The 11,058-nt window shown below is 36.3% G+C and overlaps 4 protein-coding genes across 4 annotated transcripts; 2 read left to right on the plus strand and 2 right to left on the minus strand.

Moving 5' to 3' along the window:
• Positions 1-1,431: 1,431 nt before the first annotated feature.
• GCK72_001792 (uncharacterized protein) lies at positions 1,432-3,039 on the plus strand (the record flags this gene model as incomplete). The annotated part of the gene is made up of 5 exons (XM_003114799.2): positions 1,432-1,563; positions 1,708-2,227; positions 2,378-2,471; positions 2,527-2,805; positions 2,928-3,039. 5 exons carry the CDS (start codon positions 1,432-1,434, stop codon positions 3,037-3,039), a joined length of 1,137 nt encoding a protein of 378 aa, XP_003114847.2.
• A 2,898-nt stretch (positions 3,040-5,937) lies between these two features.
• GCK72_001793 (uncharacterized protein) lies at positions 5,938-7,503 on the plus strand (the record flags this gene model as incomplete). Its single annotated transcript, XM_003115046.2, has 7 exons — positions 5,938-6,009; positions 6,088-6,187; positions 6,231-6,322; positions 6,366-6,528; positions 6,748-6,934; positions 6,989-7,304; positions 7,351-7,503. 7 exons carry the CDS (start codon positions 5,938-5,940, stop codon positions 7,501-7,503), a joined length of 1,083 nt encoding a protein of 360 aa, XP_003115094.1.
• Positions 7,504-7,718: 215 nt separating this feature from the next.
• Positions 7,719-8,277, minus strand: GCK72_001794 (uncharacterized protein; the record flags this gene model as incomplete). Its single annotated transcript, XM_003114861.2, has 2 exons — positions 7,719-7,907; positions 8,047-8,277. 2 exons carry the CDS (start codon positions 8,275-8,277, stop codon positions 7,719-7,721), a joined length of 420 nt encoding a protein of 139 aa, XP_003114909.2.
• A 422-nt stretch (positions 8,278-8,699) lies between these two features.
• On the minus strand, positions 8,700-10,818 carry GCK72_001795 (uncharacterized protein; the record flags this gene model as incomplete). The annotated part of the gene is made up of 7 exons (XM_053723127.1): positions 8,700-8,900; positions 9,401-9,598; positions 9,702-10,018; positions 10,176-10,396; positions 10,445-10,589; positions 10,639-10,711; positions 10,756-10,818. The coding sequence occupies 7 exons, from the start codon at positions 10,816-10,818 to the stop codon at positions 8,700-8,702; spliced, it is 1,218 nt and encodes a 405-aa protein (XP_053591772.1).
• Between the last annotated feature and the right edge of the window lie 240 nt (positions 10,819-11,058).

Below are 11,058 nucleotides of genomic sequence, written 5' to 3' on the forward strand. Positions count from 1 at the left end.
AGTAGAATGGTGACAAAAAAAGAATATAGAGCAACTCGAAAATGGATTGTGAATAGTTTCCAATGTTAACGTAGTTTTTCTGTCAACTCACTAGTCAGAGCACTTAAAAAAATGCTCTGAATCCAGATACTTTCAAAAACTGATATCAATCTCATACTCTATCACATTCATCTCTCCCTCTGGCGCATGCTCAATTGCTCAATGAGTCGGAGAGCCAATTGGTTCTGAACAGAAGGACAAGAACTGAATGAGAGAGGGAGATCATTATTATTACTATGAGAATGAGGTTTCGAAGCACAGAAGACACAAAAAACTAAAGAAGAAGAGGAAGAGATTGGCTATTCAAGCTTCTTTTTCTTGTTTCAAGGACTTGACGAAGTTGGTGCATAGAGAAAAATAGACAAGAGACACGTTTAAGAGGAGAACAAAAGCAAGAGGTGGTGGACGAGAATTTCGGATTTGGATTGAGAAAGATCGATGTTTTCAAGCCATCGAAATACTGAATTCTGGAGTCAGGCAGCCGCATATATTTTGCATTACTGTGAAACTGCCGATTTTCCAATGTTCTGAGAGAGATATAAAAGGATGTCTACACATATAGACACATAGGCAAGAAGTCACTTAATGCAGAAAATGTATTGTTTTTTTGCTCTGTTCGCTTTTACTCATCGTAAAAGAAGAGCTCATCATCATTATCATCCTCTCTGTTCTAAAACGAGACGTGAGAGTGAATGAAGTGTGTACCCAATACCCTGACTCCTTTTTTAGGAATTTCAAATTTCGCAAACAAACTCTTCCCTTCGAATAAAGGATGGATAGAAGGAGATAATTGTTTTTTCTGTGTGTTGGAAAGGAATACACAAACTGGCACAATATGAGTGAATGAATGAGTGAAAACCAGGATTCATTTTGTAACTGTAGACTGTAGACATCCTGACATACAGAGGCTATTGGGAAAATACAAAAATTATTGAAACTGAGAAAATTCTAGATAGACCTCACCCCGTGAAAATGGAATCTCATGAAATTCTCAGTCAATTAGTGTTTTGTCCTCTTGACAGAGCACGAAAGAAGAGAGAGGAGACCCTCGAAAAGCGTGAGAACATACCTCTTTGGTCCCTTCTTCTTTCTTTTAGAAGCCGTTGACGACGTTTTCTTTTAAACGACGAAGGGACCCACTACTACAATTTTGATTGAATTTGAATATAAATATGCATAGAAAGAAGATTTCATTTTTATTCAAATTTTGGCAATGGAAGATCAGAATCAAGGGAGAGAATAGTGAAAGTCTGAATAAAAAGATTAGTTTGATTAGCTTCAATACTTAAAAATACATTCTTTGGTTTAAGAGTTGATAATTTACATATTTATTTTTTCAGATTCGTGAACTATGTCAATGAGTTGGGACAAACCAGTGCCTTGCTCAAGAACATGGTGCATGCAGTGCAGGGATTTGGAATTCCAAAGAAAATTGTTGATATTCGTCATGCCGTAACTCATCAAACTTGTCCGGATATTTCTGAATTGAGATATGCAACTAACTTTTGTTTGGAATGGTTATGGGTTCGTTATTTTAATGAAACAATTCAACAGCACATAATGATAAAAACTAGACTTTTCTAATCTAGTTTTTGGCTTATTCAAACATTCCGATTTTTTCCAACTTGAAGAATTGTAATCTACATACTGGAATAATTTATTTTTCAGGACAACTTCTGGCTGAGCGATGCAAGTAATGCAATGAACAGTGGGAAAGCAGGAACATCAAATTCTTCAAAAAGCGGATCTTCGGCAGAATACGGCAACCAACGTGGCAGAGAACAACAGCACGTCGCGTCGATTCGTGCATTCAATACGTGGAGGGGAAAGAATCGTCTTCTGAAAACAGAGTTAGAATTCAGTGAAGTATCTGAAATTTATGCGATCAAACAACATGTCTTATTGGATTATGTTGGATTTCTATCGTGTCTCGTGCGAGATGGACATTTGATTCAAACGGGTGGACAATGGAAAAACTGGAAACTACCACCGACATCGTCTGATGAGAAATGGATAGTCCCTGAACCGATTACAAAATTTTGGGAACCAATTTTTCATTTGATGTTTAGTTTGAAATTGGGCCCTGAACTTGTGATTTCATTGATGTGGAGATTGAGAGAACCAACCATTAAGCAAATATCAAAAGATCAAATTACGGCTTATGTCAGATTGATCATACAAAATTTCGGTACGGTTTTGGAGACGTTATGAGGAGTTTTTGATAGAGAAGTGATTATCTTTTCTAGGTCGAAACATTTCTAATTTTAATCACTTCAAGTCGAAATACGTTCTTCTTGATTATTTTCTCAGCTACGCATACCGTAACCTCTTTTTCCAGCCGACAATGATGTCTTCTCTCCCGATGCATGGGTTCGAATTCTCGATCATTTGCTCCCTGTTGCCAAATATTTCAGCAAAGAAATAATAGATATGTGAGTTATTGTTCGATCAGTTATTGTTCAAACAAACAAGTTTTATCATTTTCAGTGTTATGAGAAATTGTCCAAATCTCTCTCGCAAACGACGAAAGCAAATTCATCAAATTTTGACGATCGCCACTGTCAAATCAGCGAATCTCACGAATTCCGATGGCCCGTCTGGATCAGCAACGTCTTCTTCGGATGGATCAAAAGTTCATACAGTCAATGATCTTCTACAATTGTTGAAGTCAAGGACCAAAAGTACAGAATCATCGACCAACTCGAGAAATGAGAAAACTGGAATTGAATTGTGCGAATCGGAAGAGTGGGTTGATGTGCCTTTTGGGTAAGAGAAATCTGGATTTTGGTCCAAAACAACAGATGGGTTTTCACTGGGAAAATATAACCTAGAACCTCGTTGTCTGACATGTGTTAAATTATTCTTCTAGAAAACTATTCCTATTTCAGAATGGCCCCCGGACAACGTGTCGAGACATTCACAGTTGTAATCGACGAGACATCTGTCTCCCGTCGTAAAAGAAAAGCATTTGATCCTGCGATCACTTTGGATGACGAGTAGATCTAACCTTTTTCTAAATTTGTTTCTCCCAATAATCACATTTTTATCATTATATTTTTCATCTTCCTTTTCTTTTTCTTTTTATAACAATAGGTGTCCCATTTGTTGAAATTTATTGTTTTTGTTTTGATTTTCTAGTTTATTTTTTCGAACACTAATTTCCCTGTGAATTCTTTCTCCTAAAATATGGTTTCAGTGTTTCTTTGTGTATACAGTGTGGCTCGTAAGATTGACTCCGCTTTTCCGCATGTTGTAGGCTACAAACTATGGAATAGTTGTTAAGAGAAATGAGAGATGGGGGAATACGGTGAGAGGGAAAAAAGAGGATGGTTTGATTTTTAGATGTTGGAGGATAGTATCGAGGATCTTATTCCGACATAAACAATTTCGAGTATTCTTCATTTTACATTGCCGTAGTTTTCCTCGATTGATCTCCCAGTCGGTGGATCTTGATGACTAGAAGCAATCAAGTGAGAATATTCGGATTCTTAAAATGTTTGTTCCACTAAATTTCTTTAAATTCAGCTAGATCATGAACATACCCATTTTCACAAACAGTTCTTTCTCGAATTCTCATTCTTGTTCTCAATGTTTACATCTCTGTCTGTGTGTCCGCGTGCCCATATGTCCACATTCCCATTCAAAGGCCATTGTACCATCAGGTGAGAATTGCCAAAACTTTGCAGGTCTGAAGAACCAACAATGTTTCCTTATTCCCGTGTAAAATACCAAAATCTGGTTTCCTCTTTCTCTGCATCTCTCCACTTTCAACACGCCTCGTCTTTTCCTATTTGCTCCAACTGACAAAAATCAAATAAACTGAACAACTACTGACGAATTATGTCACCGGAAGAAGGTGTTTCAAGTACTGTCCGGGAGTAATAAGAACATGATGGGAGGGTGCTAAATGGAGTAGATTATATTCGGAGGACAGACTAAAAATCAAATAATTATCATGAACAGATCAGAAAAGTCGCGTAGCTTTAGAATGAGATGTAGAGCCACCCAGAAGAATATTCTTCTTCTGTTTGGAGTACTGGAGCACACTCCCCAAGTCTCCTATCTCTATTTTGAGTATTTCCTGAACAAAAAACAATTTCTGTCTAATCAATCTGTTCATTTTTTGTTCTGATGAGTGTTTGCACCATTAGATGGATCTGCCCAATATATCCCGACTTCAATCTCTGCCAAGATGTCCTTTCCAATGTTTCCTCGTTTTGTCGTGATGTCCTTCTCAGATTCAAACTACATTTAAATAATCCTATTTCACCGAAAAACTAGACTGCCACTCAAAGACAATAAGCACAAAATATGAGCCTTTTGAACAATGATGTCAAAAAAAAGAGATTTCGGTAGCCTCACCAATGAAACTCTTCGGAGTCTTTTGCATGTCTGTCTGTGTGTCAGTTTGTCCGAGCTCAAATGGGTGCCTTCGATAGTTTAGAATTTTCAATTTTTCAACTTTTTGCGTATTGTTTGCCAGTTAACTGCAGTTCAGTATCTTGGTCCGATTCCGTTATTCTCATTTTCTCTGTTTGGAAAAATAGGGAAACATGTTTGAAAATAAGAAGAAGAAAAGCTCAAAACTTTACAATAGTTGCCGTGACAACATCGAAGATGAGTACAAACAAGAGGGTCCAATGAACATTCATAGACACATTTTGTATGCCTAAGAAGGCGGAGTCTGAGTTGGTGTAGTCTAGAAGAAAAAAGGAAATGAGTAGACAATTCAGATTTTGAAAGTTCAAGATTTCTTGAGATTTTCATGTTTTCAATTGGCAGTAAAAGTCTCAAATTGATTTCTCTTCCTGGAATTCAGTAATCGTTTGTCAAAAATAAATGGAATCGATTTTTTTTTCATTTTCGGCCTCACCGCCCGTATTGGAATGGTGCGAAACTGTAGTTTCTTACTTTTTCCGTCAGAGACTTGAGTGAGCATTGACCACTGAACTGCATCCAATTCATTCTGTTTGTGTAGAGTTTGTGTCTTGAAATAGCTTTCGGATAGTAGTGTCACAAAGTCACAAATTGCACAAATCAGAAAATTTAGGGGTGTAATTTTGAGGTTTTAAGAGGAACTTGAAGAGAGTGACGATCAGAGTCTTACCGGAAGAGGATTTGGAATTTTAAGAATTGATTCAGATGCCCAACAGTTTCCTGTTTTCCAAAAATGCAGAGACAAGAATAAATTAAAAACTTCAATTATTCTAGAATAGGAAGATCTTGGTCAATTGCCACGTCTATATATTTATCCAGAAAAATCGAAACATTTCAATCGGATCATACACTAAATGGTATACTCATTTTAACAATTGTTTAGATAGAGTGTATTGGGGATTCCTTGAAAACTGATGGATGGACTTTCACACTTTGAACTAAAAATTTCTATTACCCGATGTTGAGGAAACCTCGATTCATACAATTTCAGAATCGATTCTCCTCTTGTTCGATATTTTCCAAAAGTACATTTTCTCTCGCGTTCTCTCTTTTTCTTCTTCAAATTCGAAATCGCCCTTTGCCCTTTTTGAAAATCTATTAGTCTAGTCTCTTCTCATTTGTCTCCTCTTCCCTTTCTATCCTGTTTGTAATGCTCAAGAACTTTCTCTCTTTTCCTTGTAGAAATCATTTCTTCTTGCTCTCTCCTTATTCCCAAATATTTGTTCTTCCCATTTGTTCTCTCTCTCAGAATTTCTCTTTTTGTTACAAAATAATGTCCGGTACTTTTTGCCCACCAAAGGTGTTAAACGACGTTTTGATTCTCAAATTTAAGTCGAAAATCAAAAAAAAATTCAATTTTAATTCAAAGAATGTGTAAAAAATTAAATTTCAGGTATAAAGGGAATGCCAACTTGAGATATTTTCAATTTTCAAGTATCACTTTCATTCCAAAAATTCAAAATGATAGGACCCGAATTCAATATAACACATCCATCGATCTACCGTACTTCAACTGCAAATCCTTTTGTACTTGTGAGTTTTCATTTCTTCACATAACGGAAGAATCTTCCCAGTACAGGCGACATAAAAGATAATTTTGTATTGTTTCAGGCGGGTCTAGTATATGAGTCAATACCACATTGGGTACGTAGATATGCCCGTATTCGACCTGATTACTCATTCCCATCGTCAATGATCTCAGATTTCAAAAGTGGGTTTCTCATAACTTTATCTTTCTATAATCCAACTTTCAGAAATTTCTCTCTCAAATTCCGAACTATACACAGTTTTATTACTGGCCACATTCTTTACAATGCTTCGTTATTATCTACAAGTCCGACTGGAGGTAATCTGAAAGAGATGGATATTTTCAAATGTTTGATTTTCAGTCCTGGACACAACAACACAATATCTATCCCCGATTCGCCCATAAAGTACCAGAATCCTTTTGGAAATTGACATATTATGGAACTGTTTGGATTTTTGCATTCTATTTTCATATGTGTGTTGAGTCTCATGATATATTCAAAGATCCACTTTCTATGTGGGTTGGTGAGTTTTATTTTGTCATTTCATGGTTTCAAGAATGTCTCAATTGGGATTTGTTCGGAATATATTAACTCAGTTTTTAATAGAGTTCGATCGTTTCTAGTTCTGCAGTCTACTGAACTCAAGAATAGACTAATTTATTTTTCGGTTCCCATTGCCAAAGTTGATTTAATTTTTCAAATTCTTCTTAGATTATCAAATAAATAGACAAATTAATTTTAGAATGGGAGTCCGGACACAAGCCAAAAATGCATTGGCAAGTCCAAGTAATCTATGCAGTTCAATCAGCATTCTATATTCATTCGATTTATGCAACACTCTTTATGGATTTATGGAGAAAAGACTCATGGCTGATGTTCGTCCATCACTTCGTCGCTCTCGGACTACTATTCTTGTCTTATGTTGATAAGTGAATATTCAGTTTTCAGAGAATCACCTAGAACAATTCAATCATTTTTTTCAGTTTCACCCTCCCTGGAGTACTTGTTCTTTTCCTACATGACAATTCTGATGCCACTTTGGAAATCACAAAACTCTCATTTTATCTGAAAAAACGAACAAATGGACAATATTACAAATACTATTTCCTAATGGGAAATGCTGCATTCATTCTCTTTGCAATCATTTGGGTTATCTTCCGCTTATATTGGTATACGTGTAAATTGTTATATGCAACAATTTACGGAGCAGTCTACTTGGGACCACAGGATGCTCCGTTCTTCCCTCTTCTCGGCGCAATGCTTCTCATTATTTTTGCAATGAATGTCTACTGGTTCAATGTAAGTTTTGTAAGAGAAACTTCTGAAACAACACTTTAGATTTCAGTTTATCGCTCGAATGATTTGGCGTGTTGCTCTGACTGGAGAAGATCCAGAAGATAATCGTGAATGGGACACAACGGCTGTAAGTGGTTTGAATCAACAGAAACTTGACGAGTTAGCCACCGAAAAATGTCACCTGAAGCCGAAAAACGCGTAATTTATTAAATAACATAATGCTGTTTTTTTTGTTAAATGTAGTAAAAATGTGTAATTATATTGATCGCTTACAATGGTGTACTTGTGGAAAACCTGTTTTGAAAAAATAAAAATTTATATAAAAAGTAGGAATAAAATAAATAAGAATACTACAAAAGAAAATGGAAAAAGAAGAGAATGTCACTGGAATTTTTGTGAAAAATAGGAATTCGATGCTCAACGACTAGTGTTAAGAAATCCTGAGAACTTGCGAAGAAGACTTCCCATTTCTGCGTAATCGGCAATCTTGACAGCATCTTCGAGTTCACACCATTTCCAATTCTGATGTTCATGAGATAGAGAAACGTCATCTGGATTATTCAAAAGAGCCAACCAATACTTGACTGATTTTGGTTTTCCCTTTGCCTGAAAGAAATGTTTCAATAAGAAACAAAGCTGATGAAGTCGAAAGCAAGAGAGGGGAAACAGACAAACAGGTTACTTACTCTCTAGTCATTATCGAGTTCAAAATTGGGTGAAATATTATGTACACTATTTAACTTACCTCATAATAAAGTGTTTCATGACAATCCTCGTGTATTGTCAGTTGTTCTTTGTTGATATTCGCCTCTTCTTTAGTTTCTCGAATGGCTGCTTGCCATTCATCCTCTCCTGGATCCACGTGCCCCTTTGGAGGTGTCCAATGATGTGGTGGATACGACGCTTGAAGCAAAAGGAATTCAATTTTTCCAGCGAGTTTCCGATATATCACTAGACCAGCAGCTTTCACAACCATTCTGCTAAGAAAAACATTCATTATAACCGGAGGAAGCATTTTTAGAATCAGAAAACCATGTTCAATCAAAATTTATTCATGTGGAAAACGAAGTTTTTCCATATTGAATGTTTACGATGCTTCTAATACAGACTAGCAAATTAGGAAACCAAAATAATTGTCTGGGTAACTGATCAATATTTCGAACACATTGTTGGTTTTAAAAGTAAATGCACGTACCAAAAGCGAAGGAAACGCTCAAAGCCACAGAAAATCATCACATAAGTACAACAAATATTATTCTTCAAGTTTTTGAGAATCATTGGGAATACAACATTTCAATCTTAACAAACAAATCAATTTTAAATTAGAAAAAGTCATAACAAAGCGAAATTATAGTATGTGGATTACACGCGATTCATACAAAACTAAAAAATTGAAAGCTAATTAACTAAAAACAATGAATGATCAGGACCTAACGCTGCTTGTCGAACATCTCCAGGTAGAAACAACTGATATGGGAATAATTGACGATTCGAATGACCTAATCCAAGACTTGAATAACGATTTTCACCCCAAATGAACAGACGACCTGATTCGTTGGTGGCTGACATACAACTATTTCCAGCTGTTACAGAAGTGATCTGAAAAATTGTGATTGTTTTCCCGTTGCGTTTACCGTATTTGTACCATAGTTGTACGGAATGACATTTTTCGATTTCCGGAATCCGGAATCGGAATGAGATTTTACATTTTCCGGAATCGGAATGAGATTTTACGTTTTCCGGAATCAAATTTTCCAAATTCGGAATACGGAAACGGAATGACGAAAAAACTCGGAATTCGGAATGATTCGATAAATTTGCAAGGCCATTTTTTCGAGTGTTTTTAATGATAAATAAAGTTTAAAACTACTTTTGAAGATCAAAACCAAAAAAGAAGTACTATAGTCGTCTTTTAAACTCAAAACAATTTTAAAATTTCAACTTCTGGATTCCGGAAAAAGGAAACTCAAAAAACCGGAACCGGAATGAAAATTTTAATTTTCCGGACTCCGGAACCGGAATGTCAAAAACCCGGAATTTCGGAATCCGGACAACTATGATTTGTACTATCCCCTCGGTTAAATTTCTGAAAGACAAACCTTTTTACCGTCAAACAACGGTTGATCCATTTGGGTGGGTCTCTTCAAAACGTCAGCTTCCGGTCCCATTCCGAGAACCCCAACACCCCATACAAATGCCTCTCCCCGAGTATTTTGAGCAATCACCGATGATTGCGTTGAGTCGACTGATGCGATTGGTCCGATGGCAGATAAATTAATATTTCGAGAAACGTTGAGCTGAAAAAGAAAGAAATTGGAATGAACATTTGTTTAATGACTGTAAGACGTATTGAACTCTCAAAAGCCTGAGTTCGGCTGTTTTATAAAGACAAATATTCACCTGAATCTTTTCAGTTGCCCCAACCGCTTGTCCATATTCTGTTTGTCCCCAGATGAACACATCGCCTTCCTCACTCAAAGCCATTATAGTATCTGTACTTCCACTGACTTCTTTGATTTTTACTCCACTCAGGTCTCCTTTAACAGGTGATGGTTTCCACTGTATTCCATATTTCTCGTTCCCGCATTGACCGTCTTCATTGAGTCCAAAACTGAAAACTTGCCCAGTAGAATCAACGATCAATGAAGAATCCAAGGAACAGTGGACTGAGACAACCGGACTGGATGTTGGAAGTTCTAGTGGCTGGAGGGGGGATTCTAAAAATAAATAAAATATAACCCGGGATCAGAGCCAAATGTCCAGACATGTTTTTCTCAAATTTAATTAATTTTTTTGTATGTTTTTGATTGTGATTAAATTGTTTCTGAATTTTTTTCCCAAAATCGAACAGGTATTTTATATTTTTTACAGTACCTTCACTGCCGACGATGTGATCAATCACAGCCGGATCTTTACCGCATTGTCCAAAGTTATTATCCCCAATGGCAAAAACTCCAGAATTAGTTCGAATCAGCGAATGTGCTCTTCCGGATGAAATCTCTAAAATCTCCTCAACGGGAATATGAATCTTCTTTGCAGAAATGTAATAATCCTGATATTTCGAAGAATCTGTTAGTTGTCCACCAATCTGAAAACTAAAATTGTTTTTCAGTAGAGCTTCACAGAACCCATTTGCAACTGACCGATTATTTATTCCCGCGCCAAAAAGCTTGTTATCAGATGCGAAAAGAGAAAAACCAAATCCTGAGCTGACGAATTTAATACTTTTAGTGTTGAAATAGGTTATTCGTTTTGGATGCTTGGCCTCGCTTGCTGTGACATCATCAGCTGTAAAACTGACTAGCTTATTAAGCACATGAAAGTTGTTAACTCATACGATTCTGTACCAACTTTGGAATCGCTAAAGCACCAGACGCTGATAAACCGCACCCATAAACAGCACAATCTACCTGAAATTAAAGGATGAACTATAAAAACCTTGATGAATAATAACCTTCTTTCGTGATTTTTGTGCGGAATTTGAAAGGTACCGAGCCGCAGAAGACCGTGAAAACATTTTATGACCTGAAACAAGGTACTTCTATCAGAAAATCATTTTAAACTAATAAAAAGAGCTCAAAAATAGAAGAAAGCTAAATTTAAGGAAAACGGAGTGTCGTACTGCATGTTGTTTAGCGGAAATTGGAGGGAAATTCAAATCACAATTACTTATTTCGTTGAAATCACGAAATCCACTCTTCGGTCTTTTCTGAAAGATAATTATTCAATCTCTCTGTAATTTTTGACAAAAATCGAA

Source organism: Caenorhabditis remanei, chromosome I (genome assembly GCF_010183535.1).
Source record: "Caenorhabditis remanei strain PX506 chromosome I, whole genome shotgun sequence".
NCBI lineage: Eukaryota > Metazoa > Nematoda > Chromadorea > Rhabditida > Rhabditidae > Caenorhabditis > Caenorhabditis remanei.